At 39.3% G+C, this 18,094-nt stretch overlaps 1 protein-coding gene across 1 annotated transcript in view; it reads left to right on the plus strand.

Moving 5' to 3' along the window:
* LOC133641178 (protein Daple-like) overlaps positions 1 to 18,094 on the plus strand; it is a 47,736-nt gene that overhangs the window by 17,996 nt on the left and 11,646 nt on the right. The window contains exons 6-8 of the mRNA XM_062035111.1: positions 10,174 to 10,287; positions 11,577 to 11,809; positions 17,623 to 18,092. Coding sequence (XP_061891095.1) covers positions 10,174 to 10,287; positions 11,577 to 11,809; positions 17,623 to 18,092 — 817 coding nt within the window. The remainder of the gene's footprint in view (positions 1 to 10,173; positions 10,288 to 11,576; positions 11,810 to 17,622; positions 18,093 to 18,094) is intronic.

Consider the following 18,094-nt stretch of genomic DNA (forward strand, 5'->3'; position numbering starts at 1 on the left):
GAGTGTTACTAAAACAACTCTCTCGTTTGAGTCACACATTAAGCGTGTTACTAAAACAACTCTCTCGTTTGAGTCACACATTAAGAGTGTTACTAAAACAACTCTCTCGTTTGAGTCGCACATTAAGAGTGTTACTAAAACAACTCTCTCCTTTGAGTCACACATTAAGAGTGTTACTAAAACAACTCTCTCCTTTGAGTCACACATTAAGAGTGTTACTAAAACAACTCTCTCCTTTGAGTCACACATTAAGAGTGTTACTAAAACAACTCTCTCCTTTGAGTCGCACATTAAGAGTGTTACTAAAACAACTCTCTCCTTTGAGTCACACATTAAGAGTGTTACTAAAACAACTCTCTCCTTTGAGTCACACATTAAGAGTGTTACTAAAATAACTCTCTCGTTTGAGTCACACATTAAGAGTGTTACTAAAACGGCCTTCTTTCATCTCCGTAATATCGCTAAAATTCGTTCCATCTTGTCCACTAGCGACGCTGAGATCATTATTCATGCGTTCGTTACGTCTCGTCTCGATTACTGTAACGTATTATTTTCGGGCCTCCCTATGTCTAGCATTAAAAGATTACAGATGGTACAAAATGCGGCTGCTAGACTTTTGACAAAAACAAGAAAGTTTGATCATATTACGTGTTACTAAAACAACTCTCTCATTTGAGTCACACATTAAGAGTGTTACTAAAACAACTCTCTCGTTTGAGTCACACATTAAGAGTGTTACTAAAACAACTCTCTCATTTGAGTCACACATTAAGAGTGTTACTAAAACAACTCTCTCGTTTGAGTCACACATTAAGAGTGTTACTAAAACAACTCTCTCGTTTGAGTCACACATTAAGAGTGTTACTAAAACAACTCTCTCGTTTGAGTCACATATTAAGAGTGTTACTAAAACAACTCTCTCCTTTGAGTCACACATTAAGAGTGTTACTAAAACAACTCTCTCCTTTGAGTCACACATTAAGAGTGTTACTAAAACAACTCTCTCCTTTGAGTCACACATTAAGAGTGTTACTAAAACAACTCTCTCCTTTGAGTCACACATTAAGAGTGTTACTAAAACAACTCTCTCGTTTGAGTCACACATTAAGAGTGTTACTAAAACAACTCTCTCGTTTGAGTCACACATTAAGAGTGTTACTAAAACAACTCTCTCCTTTGAGTCACACATTAAGAGTGTTACTAAAACAACTCTCTCGTTTGAGTCACACATTAAGAGTGTTACTAAAACAACTCTCTCCTTTGAGTCACACATTAAGAGTGTTACTAAAACAACTCTCTCGTTTGAGTCACACATTAAGAGTGTTACTAAAACAACTCTCTCCTTTGAGTCACACATTAAGAGTGTTACTAAAACGGCCTTCTTTCATCTCCGTAATATCGCTAAAATTCGTTCCATCTTGTCCACTAGCGACGCTGAGATCATTATTCATGCGTTCGTTACGTCTCGTCTCGATTACTGTAACGTATTATTTTCGGGCCTCCCTATGTCTAGCATTAAAAGATTACAGTTGGTACAAAATGCGGCTGCAAGGCTTTTGACAAAAACAAGAAAGTTTGATCATATTACGTGTTACTAAAACAACTCTCTCATTTGAGTCACACATTAAGAGTGTTACTAAAACAACTCTCTCGTTTGAGTCACACATTAAGAGTGTTACTAAAACAACTCTCTCATTTGAGTCACACATTAAGAGTGTTACTAAAACAACTCTCTCGTTTGAGTCACACATTAAGAGTGTTACTAAAACAACTCTCTCGTTTGAGTCACACATTAAGAGTGTTACTAAAACAACTCTCTCGTTTGAGTCACATATTAAGAGTGTTACTAAAACAACTCTCTCCTTTGAGTCACACATTAAGAGTGTTACTAAAACAACTCTCTCCTTTGAGTCACACATTAAGAGTGTTACTAAAACAACTCTCTCCTTTGAGTCACACATTAAGAGTGTTACTAAAACAACTCTCTCGTTTGAGTCACACATTAAGAGTGTTACTAAAACAACTCTCTCGTTTGAGTCACATATTAAGAGTGTTACTAAAACAACTCTCTCCTTTGAGTCACACATTAAGAGTGTTACTAAAACAACTCTCTCCTTTGAGTCACACATTAAGAGTGTTACTAAAACAACTCTCTCCTTTGAGTCACACATTAAGAGTGTTACTAAAACAACTCTCTCGTTTGAGTCACACATTAAGAGTGTTACTAAAACAACTCTCTCGTTTGAGTCACACATTAAGAGTGTTACTAAAACAACTCTCTCCTTTGAGTCACACATTAAGAGTGTTACTAAAACAACTCTCTCCTTTGAGTCACACATTAAGAGTGTTACTAAAACAACTCTCTCCTTTGAGTCACACATTAAGAGTGTTACTAAAACAACTCTCTCGTTTGAGTCACACATTAAGAGTGTTACTAAAACAACTCTCTCGTTTGAGTCACACATTAAGCGTGTTACTAAAACAACTCTCTCGTTTGAGTCACACATTAAGAGTGTTACTAAAACAACTCTCTCGTTTGAGTCGCACATTAAGAGTGTTACTAAAACAACTCTCTCCTTTGAGTCACACATTAAGAGTGTTACTAAAACAACTCTCTCCTTTGAGTCACACATTAAGAGTGTTACTAAAACAACTCTCTCCTTTGAGTCACACATTAAGAGTGTTACTAAAACAACTCTCTCCTTTGAGTCGCACATTAAGAGTGTTACTAAAACAACTCTCTCGTTTGAGTCACACATTAAGAGTGTTACTAAAACAACTCTCTCCTTTGAGTCACACATTAAGAGTGTTACTAAAACAACTCTCTCCTTTGAGTCACACATTAAGAGTGTTACTAAAACAACTCTCTCGTTTGAGTCACACATTAAGAGTGTTACTAAAACAACTCTCTCCTTTGAGTCGCACATTAAGAGTGTTACTAAAACAACTCTCTCCTTTGAGTCACACATTAAGAGTGTTACTAAAACAACTCTCTCCTTTGAGTCACACATTAAGAGTGTTACTAAAACAACTCTCTCGTTTGAGTCACACATTAAGAGTGTTACTAAAACAACTCTCTCGTTTGAGTCACACATTAAGAGTGTTACTAAAACAACTCTCTCGTTTGAGTCACACATTAAGAGTGTTACTAAAACAACTCTCTCGTTTGAGTCACACATTAAGAGTGTTACTAAAACAACTCTCTCCTTTGAGTCACACATTAAGAGTGTTACTAAAACAACTCTCTCCTTTGAGTCACACATTAAGAGTGTTACTAAAACAACTCTCTCGTTTGAGTCACACATTAAGAGTGTTACTAAAACAACTCTCTCCTTTGAGTCGCACATTAAGAGTGTTACTAAAACAACTCTCTCCTTTGAGTCACACATTAAGAGTGTTACTAAAACAACTCTCTCCTTTGAGTCACACATTAAGAGTGTTACTAAAACAACTCTCTCGTTTGAGTCACACATTAAGAGTGTTACTAAAACAACTCTCTCCTTTGAGTCACACATTAAGAGTGTTACTAAAACAACTCTCTCCTTTGAGTCACACATTAAGAGTGTTACTAAAACAACTCTCTCCTTTGAGTCACACATTAAGAGTGTTACTAAAACAACTCTCTCGTTTGAGTCACACATTAAGAGTGTTACTAAAACAACTCTCTCGTTTGAGTCACACATTAAGCGTGTTACTAAAAACACATTAAGAGTGTTACTAAAACAACTCTCTCGTTTGAGTCGCACATTAAGAGTGTTACTAAAACAACTCTCTCCTTTGAGTCACACATTAAGAGTGTTACTAAAACAACTCTCTCCTTTGAGTCACACATTAAGAGTGTTACTAAAACAACTCTCTCCTTTGAGTCACACATTAAGAGTGTTACTAAAACAACTCTCTCCTTTGAGTCGCACATTAAGAGTGTTACTAAAACAACTCTCTCCTTTGAGTCACACATTAAGAGTGTTACTAAAACAACTCTCTCCTTTGAGTCACACATTAAGAGTGTTACTAAAATAACTCTCTCGTTTGAGTCACACATTAAGAGTGTTACTAAAACGGCCTTCTTTCATCTCCGTAATATCGCTAAAATTCGTTCCATCTTGTCCACTAGCGACGCTGAGATCATTATTCATGCGTTCGTTACGTCTCGTCTCGATTACTGTAACGTATTATTTTCGGGCCTCCCTATGTCTAGCATTAAAAGATTACAGATGGTACAAAATGCGGCTGCTAGACTTTTGACAAAAACAAGAAAGTTTGATCATATTACGTGTTACTAAAACAACTCTCTCATTTGAGTCACACATTAAGAGTGTTACTAAAACAACTCTCTCGTTTGAGTCACACATTAAGAGTGTTACTAAAACAACTCTCTCATTTGAGTCACACATTAAGAGTGTTACTAAAACAACTCTCTCGTTTGAGTCACACATTAAGAGTGTTACTAAAACAACTCTCTCGTTTGAGTCACACATTAAGAGTGTTACTAAAACAACTCTCTCGTTTGAGTCACATATTAAGAGTGTTACTAAAACAACTCTCTCCTTTGAGTCACACATTAAGAGTGTTACTAAAACAACTCTCTCCTTTGAGTCACACATTAAGAGTGTTACTAAAACAACTCTCTCCTTTGAGTCACACATTAAGAGTGTTACTAAAACAACTCTCTCCTTTGAGTCACACATTAAGAGTGTTACTAAAACAACTCTCTCGTTTGAGTCACACATTAAGAGTGTTACTAAAACAACTCTCTCGTTTGAGTCACACATTAAGAGTGTTACTAAAACAACTCTCTCCTTTGAGTCACACATTAAGAGTGTTACTAAAACAACTCTCTCGTTTGAGTCACACATTAAGAGTGTTACTAAAACAACTCTCTCCTTTGAGTCACACATTAAGAGTGTTACTAAAACAACTCTCTCGTTTGAGTCACACATTAAGAGTGTTACTAAAACAACTCTCTCCTTTGAGTCACACATTAAGAGTGTTACTAAAACGGCCTTCTTTCATCTCCGTAATATCGCTAAAATTCGTTCCATCTTGTCCACTAGCGACGCTGAGATCATTATTCATGCGTTCGTTACGTCTCGTCTCGATTACTGTAACGTATTATTTTCGGGCCTCCCTATGTCTAGCATTAAAAGATTACAGTTGGTACAAAATGCGGCTGCAAGGCTTTTGACAAAAACAAGAAAGTTTGATCATATTACGTGTTACTAAAACAACTCTCTCATTTGAGTCACACATTAAGAGTGTTACTAAAACAACTCTCTCGTTTGAGTCACACATTAAGAGTGTTACTAAAACAACTCTCTCATTTGAGTCACACATTAAGAGTGTTACTAAAACAACTCTCTCGTTTGAGTCACACATTAAGAGTGTTACTAAAACAACTCTCTCGTTTGAGTCACACATTAAGAGTGTTACTAAAACAACTCTCTCGTTTGAGTCACATATTAAGAGTGTTACTAAAACAACTCTCTCCTTTGAGTCACACATTAAGAGTGTTACTAAAACAACTCTCTCCTTTGAGTCACACATTAAGAGTGTTACTAAAACAACTCTCTCCTTTGAGTCACACATTAAGAGTGTTACTAAAACAACTCTCTCGTTTGAGTCACACATTAAGAGTGTTACTAAAACAACTCTCTCGTTTGAGTCACATATTAAGAGTGTTACTAAAACAACTCTCTCCTTTGAGTCACACATTAAGAGTGTTACTAAAACAACTCTCTCCTTTGAGTCACACATTAAGAGTGTTACTAAAACAACTCTCTCCTTTGAGTCACACATTAAGAGTGTTACTAAAACAACTCTCTCGTTTGAGTCACACATTAAGAGTGTTACTAAAACAACTCTCTCGTTTGAGTCACACATTAAGAGTGTTACTAAAACAACTCTCTCCTTTGAGTCACACATTAAGAGTGTTACTAAAACAACTCTCTCCTTTGAGTCACACATTAAGAGTGTTACTAAAACAACTCTCTCCTTTGAGTCACACATTAAGAGTGTTACTAAAACAACTCTCTCGTTTGAGTCACACATTAAGAGTGTTACTAAAACAACTCTCTCGTTTGAGTCACACATTAAGCGTGTTACTAAAACAACTCTCTCGTTTGAGTCACACATTAAGAGTGTTACTAAAACAACTCTCTCGTTTGAGTCGCACATTAAGAGTGTTACTAAAACAACTCTCTCCTTTGAGTCACACATTAAGAGTGTTACTAAAACAACTCTCTCCTTTGAGTCACACATTAAGAGTGTTACTAAAACAACTCTCTCCTTTGAGTCACACATTAAGAGTGTTACTAAAACAACTCTCTCCTTTGAGTCGCACATTAAGAGTGTTACTAAAACAACTCTCTCGTTTGAGTCACACATTAAGAGTGTTACTAAAACAACTCTCTCCTTTGAGTCACACATTAAGAGTGTTACTAAAACAACTCTCTCCTTTGAGTCACACATTAAGAGTGTTACTAAAACAACTCTCTCGTTTGAGTCACACATTAAGAGTGTTACTAAAACAACTCTCTCCTTTGAGTCGCACATTAAGAGTGTTACTAAAACAACTCTCTCCTTTGAGTCACACATTAAGAGTGTTACTAAAACAACTCTCTCCTTTGAGTCACACATTAAGAGTGTTACTAAAACAACTCTCTCGTTTGAGTCACACATTAAGAGTGTTACTAAAACAACTCTCTCGTTTGAGTCACACATTAAGAGTGTTACTAAAACAACTCTCTCGTTTGAGTCACACATTAAGAGTGTTACTAAAACAACTCTCTCGTTTGAGTCACACATTAAGAGTGTTACTAAAACAACTCTCTCCTTTGAGTCACACATTAAGAGTGTTACTAAAACAACTCTCTCCTTTGAGTCACACATTAAGAGTGTTACTAAAACAACTCTCTCGTTTGAGTCACACATTAAGAGTGTTACTAAAACAACTCTCTCCTTTGAGTCGCACATTAAGAGTGTTACTAAAACAACTCTCTCCTTTGAGTCACACATTAAGAGTGTTACTAAAACAACTCTCTCCTTTGAGTCACACATTAAGAGTGTTACTAAAACAACTCTCTCGTTTGAGTCACACATTAAGAGTGTTACTAAAACAACTCTCTCCTTTGAGTCACACATTAAGAGTGTTACTAAAACAACTCTCTCCTTTGAGTCACACATTAAGAGTGTTACTAAAACAACTCTCTCCTTTGAGTCACACATTAAGAGTGTTACTAAAACAACTCTCTCGTTTGAGTCACACATTAAGAGTGTTACTAAAACAACTCTCTCGTTTGAGTCACACATTAAGCGTGTTACTAAAACAACTCTCTCGTTTGAGTCACACATTAAGAGTGTTACTAAAACAACTCTCTCGTTTGAGTCGCACATTAAGAGTGTTACTAAAACAACTCTCTCCTTTGAGTCACACATTAAGAGTGTTACTAAAACAACTCTCTCCTTTGAGTCACACATTAAGAGTGTTACTAAAACAACTCTCTCCTTTGAGTCACACATTAAGAGTGTTACTAAAACAACTCTCTCCTTTGAGTCGCACATTAAGAGTGTTACTAAAACAACTCTCTCCTTTGAGTCACACATTAAGAGTGTTACTAAAACAACTCTCTCCTTTGAGTCACACATTAAGAGTGTTACTAAAACAACTCTCTCCTTTGAGTCACACATTAAGAGTGTTACTAAAACAACTCTCTCCTTTGAGTCACACATTAAGAGTGTTACTAAAACAACTCTCTCGTTTGAGTCACACATTAAGAGTGTTACTAAAACAACTCTCTCGTTTGAGTCACACATTAAGAGTGTTACTAAAACAACTCTCTCCTTTGAGTCACACATTAAGAGTGTTACTAAAACAACTCTCTCGTTTGAGTCACACATTAAGAGTGTTACTAAAACAACTCTCTCCTTTGAGTCACACATTAAGAGTGTTACTAAAACAACTCTCTCGTTTGAGTCACACATTAAGAGTGTTACTAAAACAACTCTCTCCTTTGAGTCACACATTAAGAGTGTTACTAAAACGGCCTTCTTTCATCTCCGTAATATCGCTAAAATTCGTTCCATCTTGTCCACTAGCGACGCTGAGATCATTATTCATGCGTTCGTTACGTCTCGTCTCGATTACTGTAACGTATTATTTTCGGGCCTCCCTATGTCTAGCATTAAAAGATTACAGTTGGTACAAAATGCGGCTGCAAGGCTTTTGACAAAAACAAGAAAGTTTGATCATATTACGTGTTACTAAAACAACTCTCTCATTTGAGTCACACATTAAGAGTGTTACTAAAACAACTCTCTCGTTTGAGTCACACATTAAGAGTGTTACTAAAACAACTCTCTCATTTGAGTCACACATTAAGAGTGTTACTAAAACAACTCTCTCGTTTGAGTCACACATTAAGAGTGTTACTAAAACAACTCTCTCGTTTGAGTCACACATTAAGAGTGTTACTAAAACAACTCTCTCGTTTGAGTCACATATTAAGAGTGTTACTAAAACAACTCTCTCCTTTGAGTCACACATTAAGAGTGTTACTAAAACAACTCTCTCCTTTGAGTCACACATTAAGAGTGTTACTAAAACAACTCTCTCCTTTGAGTCACACATTAAGAGTGTTACTAAAACAACTCTCTCGTTTGAGTCACACATTAAGAGTGTTACTAAAACAACTCTCTCGTTTGAGTCACACATTAAGAGTGTTACTAAAACAACTCTCTCGTTTGAGTCACACATTAAGAGTGTTACTAAAACAACTCTCTCCTTTGAGTCACACATTAAGAGTGTTACTAAAACAACTCTCTCGTTTGAGTCACACATTAAGAGTGTTACTAAAACAACTCTCTCCTTTGAGTCACACATTAAGAGTGTTACTAAAACAACTCTCTCGTTTGAGTCACACATTAAGAGTGTTACTAAAACAACTCTCTCCTTTGAGTCACACATTAAGAGTGTTACTAAAACGGCCTTCTTTCATCTCCGTAATATCGCTAAAATTCGTTCCATCTTGTCCACTAGCGACGCTGAGATCATTATTCATGCGTTCGTTACGTCTCGTCTCGATTACTGTAACGTATTATTTTCGGGCCTCCCTATGTCTAGCATTAAAAGATTACAGTTGGTACAAAATGCGGCTGCAAGGCTTTTGACAAAAACAAGAAAGTTTGATCATATTACGCCTATACTGTATATACCTTTATATACATATATATATATACCTATAATGGCTCACCTGCACTGGCTTCCTGTGCACTTAAGATGCGACTTTAAGGTTTTACTACTTAAATATAAAATATTACACGGTTTAGCTCCTGCCTATCTTGACGATTGTATTGTACCATATGTCCCGGCAAGAAATCTGCGTTCAAAGAACTCCGGCTTATTAGTGATTCCCAGAGCCAAAAAAAAGTCTGCGGGCTATAGAGCGTTTTCTATTGGGGCTCCAGTACTCTGGAATGCCCTCCCGGTAACAGTTAGAGATGCTACCTCAGTAGAAGCATTTAAGTCCCATCTTAAAACTCATTTGTATAATCTAGCCTTTAAATAGACCCCCCCTTTTTTAGACCAGTTGATCTGCCGTTTCTTTTCTTCTCTCCTCTTCTCCCCTGTCCCTTGCGAGGGGGAGTTGCATAGGTCCGGTGGCCATGGATGAAGTGCTGGCTGTCCAGAGCCGGGACCCCGGGTGGACCACTAGCCTGTGCATCGGTTGGGGACATCTCTGCGCTGCTGACCCGTCTCCGCTCGGGATGGTTTCCTGTTGGCCCCGCTGTGGACTGGACTCCCGCTGATGTGTTGGATCCACTGTGGACTGGACTTTCACAATGTTATGTCAGACCCACTCGACATCCGTTGCTTTCGGTCTCCCCTAGAGGGGGGGGGGGGGGTTACCCACATATGCGGTCCTCTCCAAGGTTTCTCATAGTCATTCACCGACGTCCCACTGGGGTGAGTTTTTCCTTGCCCGTATGTGGGCTCTGTACCGAGGATGTCGTTGTGGCTTGTACAGCCCTTTGAGACACTTGTGATTTAGGGCTATATAAATAAACATTGATTGATTGATTGATTGATTGATTGATGAAACATAGAAGCAAAATAATCCAAAGCCCAACTGAAAACATTCAACTATTGATCATGACTCTGCTTTGTAAATGTTCTAGGTATGTTCTTAGACCAAGACAATGACACGGTGTTTGGTCACATGGGAGGTCGCCCGCGGTCAGCTGACCTCAGTCATCACACCTCCAGCTCCAACTCACCTGTCAAATGCAAAGGTACCAACATATTTACACTATCAAGTCTTATAAGGTCACACTTAAAAGGTTTAAAGTCTTATACGGTCACACTTAAAAGATGTTCTGAGTTAGCAGCTTGCTTGGAGATGTTCTGAGTTAGCAGCTTGCTTGGAGATGTTCTGAGTTAGCAGCTTGCTTGGAGATGTTCTGAGTTAGCAGCTTGCTTGGAGATGTTCTGAGTTAGCAGCTTGCTTGGAGAAGTTCTGAGTTAGCAGCTTGCTTGGAGATGTTCTGAGTTAGCAGCTTGCTTGGAGATGTTCTGAGTTAGCAGCTTGCTTGGAGATGTTCTGAGTTAGCAGCTTGCTTGGAGATGTTCTGAGTTAGCAGCTTGCTTGGAGATGTTCTGAGTTAGCAGCTTGCTTGGAGAAGTTCTGAGTTAGCAGCTTGCTTGGAGATGTTCTGAGTTAGCAGCTTGCTTGGAGATGTTCTGAGTTAGCAGCTTGCTTGGAGATGTTCTGAGTTAGCAGCTTGCTTGGAGATGTTCTGAGTTAGCAGCTTGCTTGGAGATGTTCTGAGTTAGCAGCTTGCTTGGAGAAGTTCTGAGTTAGCAGCTTGCTTGGAGATGTTCTGAGTTAGCAGCTTGCTTGGAGATGTTCTGAGTTAGCAGCTTGCTTGGAGATGTTCTGAGTTAGCAGCTTGCTTGGAGATGTTCTGAGTTAGCAGCTTGCTTGGAGATGTTCTGAGTTAGCAGCTTGCTTGGAGATGTTCTGAGTTAGCAGCTTGCTTAGAGATGTTCTGAGTTAGCAGCTTGCTTGGAGATGTTCTGAGTTAGCAGCTTGCTTGGAGATGTTCTGAGTTAGCAGCTTGCTTGGATATGTTCTGAGTTAGCAGCTTGCTTGGAGATGTTCTGAGTTAGCATCTTGCTTGTGGCATCCTGCCTTTAAGTACACTCTGATCCATTGACATGTCTTACATATTTTGAAGTTGATCAAAAAGGTGGCGTATCAAACAAAAGCTGTTTTCCTGATGACTTATTACATTTGTTGGGAAATAATCCCGTCAATGACTTTTATGTGAAAGTAACTGTAATCATAAGTCATTTCCCATCAGTGACTAATAATATTCACTTGTATTCATTTTTTTTTTACCTCAATTTTCAATAACAATATATTTGTCTGTGAAGGTTGCCTTTACCACTCATTCAGTCCGGTGTGTCCTCATCTAATGCGTTTCTTCCTCTTTTGTGCTCCCCCTTACAGTTCTTCCCGCTCCCACATAGAAGTGTCTTCCTGTTGTACTCATGCCTCAATGTGACTATTGTCTTTTAGATGCATCAGACTGTCAGCGCTGGTCAGGTAGTCTGTCCAGCGATGATGTCATGGGTCTGAGCCAGTCTCAGCAGACTTTGTCCCGGAGTGCGACCCTCCCATATGACCACTCACCCCAGCAGGCTCAGCCACAGCGCAGGAACAGGAACAGAGCTCCACCCTCATCTCCTGGAAGTGAGATGGTGACGTTGGAGGAGTTTCTGCAAGAGAGCAGCGTGACGTCGCCACAAATGGTGAGAAAGATGGTTGTTAAAAGTCTGTATTTGAGTTGAGTAATGTGCTGAGTGGACACTTTCATGTGGGACATTTCCACCCTGCAAGGAGGTGACACATGACAACATTCTCACAGCTCATTATTGTGACAAGAGGAAATACTTGCTGTATCAATCAAAGTTTACTTATATAGCCCTAAATCATCAGTGTCTCAAACCACACTGGGCTCTGATCCCACATCAGGGCAAGGAAAAACTCAACCCAATGGGATGACAATGAGAAACCTTGGAGGGGACCACAGATGTGAGAACCTTGTTTGGTTGTCAAATGTTAAGGTGGTATTATTAAATAGGTGTATAATTGTTTGGTCGTCAAATGTTAAGGTGGTATTATTAAATAGGTGTGTAATTGTTTGGTTGTCAAATGTTAAGGTGGTATTATTAAATAGGTGTATAATTGTTTGGTCGTCAAATGTTAAGGTGGTATTATTAAATAAGTGTGTAATTGTTTGGTTGTCAAATGTTAAGGTGGTATTATTAAATAGGTGTGTAATTGTTTGGTCGTCAAATGTTAAGGTGGTATTATTAAATAGGTGTATAATTGTTTGGTCGTCAAATGTTAAGGTGGTATTATTAAATAGGTGTATAATTGTTTGGTCGTCAAATGTTAAGGTGGTATTATTAAATAGGTGTGTAATTGTTTGGTTGTCAAATGTTAAGGTGGTATTATTAAATAGGTGTGTAATTGTTTGGTTGTCAAATGTTAAGGTGGTATTATTAAATAGGTGTGTAATTGTTTGGTTGTCAAATGTTAAGGTGGTATTATTAAATAGGTGTGTAATTGTTTGGTTGTCAAATGTTAAGGTGGTATTATTAAATAGGTGTGTAATTGTTTGGTTGTCAAATGTTAAGGTGGTATTATTAAATAGGTGTGTAATTGTTTGGTTGTCAAATTTTAAGGTGGTATTATTAAATAGGTGTGTAATTGTTTGGTTGTCAAATGTTAAGGTGGTATTATTAAATAGGTGTGTAATTGTTTGGTTGTCAAATGTTAAGGTGGTATTATTAAATAGGTGTGTAATTGTTTGGTTGTCAAATGTTAAGGTGGTATTATTAAATAGGTGTGTAATTGTTTGGTTGTCAAATTTTAAGGTGGTATTATTAAATAGGTGTGTAATTGTTTGGTTGTCAAATGTTAAGGTGGTATTATTAAATAGGTGTGTAATTGTTTGGTTGTCAAATGTTAAGGTGGTATTATTAAATAGATGTCGGTGTCTAGCAGGACCGATAATCAGCATTTCCGTTTTCTTAGCGTTGAGTTGCAAGAAGTTAGCGGACATCCATTGTTTAATTTCATTAAGACACGCCTCCAGGTGACTACAGTCCGGCGTGTTGGTCAGCTTTAGGGGCATGTAGAGTTGGGTGTCATCAGCATAACAGTGAAAGCTAACACGTATGATGTCACCTAGCGGCAGCATGTAAATACTAAAGAGTGCAGGGCCAAGAACCGAACCCTGGGGAACTCCGCACGTTACCTTGACATAGTCCGAGGTCACATTGTTATGGGAGACGCACTGCATCCTGTCAGTAAGATAAGAGTTAAACCAAGACAAGGCTAAGTCTGACATACCAACACGTGTTTTGATACGCTCTAATCAAATATTATGATGGACGGTATGGAAAGCGGTGCTAAGATGAAGAAGCAGCATCATGGATGACATCCATGGTTAGCAATAGATCATTAGTCATTTTTGCGAGGGCTGTCTCCGTAGAGTGATTTGCCCTGAAACCGGATTGAAAAGGTTCACAGAGATTGTTAGACGCTAAGTGTTCATTTAGCTGCTGTGCAACTATTTTTTCGAGGATTTGGAAATAAAGTGAAGGTGGGAGACCGGTCGGTAGTTTACCATGAGGTCAGGATCAAGGTTAGGTCTTTTGAGCAGAGGATGAATAACCGCTTTTTTGAATGTGCCAGCGGAAAGTGATAAGTTTATAATATTTAGCACTGATGGACCTAATAATACAAAAAGCTCCTTGATAAGTTTCCCAGGAAGTGGGTCAAGTAAACATGTTGTTTGTTTTATCCCACTTACACGCCGTAATAATTCCTCTAATGTTATTTCATCAAAAATAGAGAGACTATTTTGGAGGGCAGTGTCCGTCGTATATACAGTCTTATCTGTGTTAATAGAACCCAGTTGTAGCTTTAATCTCCTTTCTAATGAGTTTAGTTTTCTTATTAAAGAAATTCATAAAGTCATCTGCCGAGTGGGTGGAGCTACTGGGAGGAGTCCCTTGTTGGGTTAGCGATGCTACTGTACTAAACAAATATTTAGGATCGTTTTTGATGAGGCGGATGAGATTTGGGTAATATTTAGCTTTAGCTAAGGTAAGCATGCGTTTATAAGTTATTAAACTATCTCACCATGCTTGATGGAAAACCTCAAGTTTAGTCGCGCGCCATTTGCGTTCCAGCTTTCTACATGATAATTTATGAGCTCTAGTTTCTTCTGTAAACCATGGGGTACGTCTTTTAGGGGCCCTTTTTTGCTTTAGCGGTGCTATACTATCAATGGTGTCGCGCAGGGCGTCGTTAAAGTTGTTAGTGAGGTTATTAATAGAGCCCACATAATTTGGGAATGGTGCCATTACCGAAGGCAGTAGGCCAGCAAGAGTCATCGTTGTGACAGCATTAATGTTGCGGCTGCTATAGTAGTTATTATTATTATTAGTTTGTTGACAATGAGTCAAAACTTCGAATTTTATGAGGTAATGATCGGACATTACTTTAATACACGGGAGTATCATAACTTTGGAGGTGGTGACACGCCTGACAAGCACTAGATCTATCGTATTACCGTTGCGATGCGTGGGTTCATTTATTATTTGTGTAAGACCACAGCTATCAATTATAGTCTGCAGCGCCACGCACAGAGGGTCCGATGGGGTATTCATATGGATATTAAAGTCCCCCATTATAATTATATTGTCGGCATGTGTCACTAGATCAGCGATGTACTCTGAGAATTCACTGATAAAGTCCGAATAGGGCCCTGGTGGGCGGTAGATAACAGCCAGGTGGAGAGGCATAGTAAGCACCTCAAACTATTTATATTTATTACTTAGGTTAGGGGTAAGGTTAAGGTTTTCATTGTATATTAGTGCCACCTCCCACCCCTTTTAAGGGGACGGGCAATATGTGCATTTGTATAGTTAGGAGGAGATGCCTCATTCAGCGGGAAAAATTTGTCTGGTTTGAGCCAGGTTTCGCTGAGACCAATGACGTTAAGATTGTTGTCTCTAATGACCTCATTAACTAATAACGTTTTGTTAAGATTGTTGTCTCTGATGACCTCATTAACTAATAACGTTTTGTTAAGATTGTTGTCTCTGATGACCTCATTAACTAATAACGTTTTGTTAAGATTGTCTCTGATGACCTCATTAACTAATAACGTTTTGGGAGACAATGATCTTATGTTTAAAAAGCCCATATTATAGGTAATGGACTGTTTTGAGGAGTTTTTGTTAAAGTTATCCATAGTTGTAATATTAATAATGTTGCGTAGTTCGCTTTAAATAATTTCGACCATATCTAGAAATTGAGTATAAAAAGACAGCTTTGTATACACAAATATGTACATTTAGCGTAAGCATCAAACCCTCCTATTTATTTTGACATTAATGTAGACATTGAGGTGAAATCCCAACTAGAAGTGTGTGAAATGTCATTTAGTAAATATGTTTCCCCTTCAGACTGCAACATTCTTACTTTCATCATGTAGCTCACACACACTCAGTCCATGGGAATGTGTGATAGTTCATCATGTAGCTCACACACACACACAGTCCATGGGAAGGTGTGATAGTTCATCATGTAGCTCACACACACACACAGTCCATGGGAATGTGTGATAGTTCATCATGTAGCTCACAAAGTCTGATAGTTCAGGTCAAGATAATTGATGTTAGGTTTTATAATTCTTGCTGACACATGTAATGTGTTTGTGGTGCATTCCAGTCAGCCTGACCTGGCCTAAACTTTCAGTCTCACTAAACTAACCACCCACAATATTTCTCCCTTCTAGTCTACACACCAGAAGCAGATGCAGTACTTTACTTCTCCCACATGTTCTGTTACAGCCTTTTTCCAAAGTGGAATACATTCATTTTGTCCTAAACATTCTACACAAAATACCCCATAATGACAAGGAGCAACATTTATTTTATTTTATTTTGCAAATGTATTTCAAATAAAACTAAAACAATCACATGTACATAAATATTCACAGCCTTTGCTCAATACTTAGTTGATGCACCTTTGGCAGAAATTACACCTCAAGTCTTTTAGAATACGATGCCATAAGCTTGGCACACCTATCTTTGGGCACTTTCTCTCTTTCCTCTTTGCAGCACCTCTCAAGCTCCATCAGGTTGGATGAGAAGTGTTGGTTTTCATCCAGCATGTCTCTGTACATTGCTGCATTCATCTTTCCTTCCATCAGGTTGGATGGGAAGTGTTGGTTTGCATCCAGGATGTCTCTGTACATTTCTGCATTCACCTTTACATTGCTGCATTCATCTTAGTCTAGTCAGGTAGGTGACCAAGTCCTACTCAGTGGCCTAGTTGTTAGAGTGTCCACCCTGAGATGGGTAGGTCGTGAGTTCAAACCCCGGCCGAGTCATACCAAAGACTATAAAAATGGGAGCCATTACCTCCCTGCTTGGCACTCAGCATCAAGGCTTGGAATTGGGGGTTAAATCACCAAAAATGATTCCCGGGCGCGGCACCGCTGCTGCCCACTGCTCCCCTCACCTCCCAGGGGGTGAACAGGGACGGCGTGGCGAAGTTGGTAGAGTGGCTGTGCCAGCAATCGGAGTGTTGCTGGTTACTGGGGTTCAATCCCCACCTTCTACCATCCTAGTCACGTCCGTTGTGTCCTTGGGCAAGACACTTCACCCTTGCTCCTGATAGCTGCTGGTTAGCGCCTTGCATGGCAGCTCCCGCCATCAGTGTGTGAATGTGTGTGTGAATGTGTGTGTGAATGGGTGAATGTGGAAATAGTGTCAAAGCGCTTTGAGTACCTTGAAGGTAGAAAAGCGCTTTACGAGTATAACCCATTTATCATTCATCATTTATAACAAGGGGATGGGTCAAATGCAGAGGACAAATGTCACCACACCTAGTGTGTGTGTGACAATCATTGCTACTTTAACTTTAACTTTAAGACCATGGGATGCTTTGCAGCGGCAGGAACTGGGAGACTAGTCTGGATAGACGGAAAGATGAATGCAGCAATGTACAGAGACATCCTGGATGAACACCAACACTTCTCATCCAACCTGATGGAGCTTGAGAGGTGCTGCAAAGAGGAAAGAGAGAAAGTGCCCAAAAATAGGTGTGCCAAGCTTGTGGCATCGTATTCTAAAAGACTTGAGGTGTAATCGCTGCCAAACATCAACAAAGTGTTGAGCAAAGGCTGTGAAGACTTTTATGCACATGTGAATATTTCATTTTTTAAATTAAATGTTGTGGTCATTGGGTATTGTTTGTAGAACTTTGAGGACAAAAATGAATGTATTCCATTTTGGAATGACATAACATGTTTCTATGAAAAGCTTGAATCAATAAGGTCAGAAAATGGAATGAATTACTGCATCGTTTCTATCCAAAGTCTGACCTTTAGGCTATTTGTGGCCCGCAGGTAACTTTTGCTTGGAAACATTGAAGTTGTGCGAGAAGAAAACAATGGCTTCAAAAAGGGATATTTAACAATACCTCAATTGTCCTATTGTAGTAACCAGAAGTATTTGTTCTTATGTTCCTCCATTAGGTGTCCATGGGAAGCAAAGAGGACCTGATGAAGGATTACTTCACCAGAAGTCCAGATCCCACTGGCAGCGACCATGTCACCCCCACCAGCTACGTCACACCCACCGTGCACACCTCCAACCAGAGACCAGGCCAGAGTGTCAGGCCGTCTCCCCGGCAGCCTATCGGTCAATCCCCAGACTCCAGTCGGCCGATAACACCGAGAACCAACCAGTCTCTGAGCAGGACCTTCAGCCTGGCCTCTGCCGATTTGCTTCGCTCCAATGGGCCGGACAGTTTCCGGGACGGCGGGTCCCCTAAGCAGTCGGATCTGGTGATTCGACGGCAGGGAGGGGCTAAAGGGCGGGAGAGGCCACTGTCCGCCCGTTTGGCCGGGTCAACCAATCAGCCGGGGGACAGCAGCTTCCTGGCCTCACCCGTCCACCACTCGTCTTCTCTCACCCTGCAGACCGAGAGGGAATTCGATAGAGGGC

This window comes from Entelurus aequoreus, linkage group LG23, assembly GCF_033978785.1.
Source record: "Entelurus aequoreus isolate RoL-2023_Sb linkage group LG23, RoL_Eaeq_v1.1, whole genome shotgun sequence".
Classification (NCBI taxonomy): Eukaryota; Metazoa; Chordata; class Actinopteri; order Syngnathiformes; family Syngnathidae; genus Entelurus; species Entelurus aequoreus.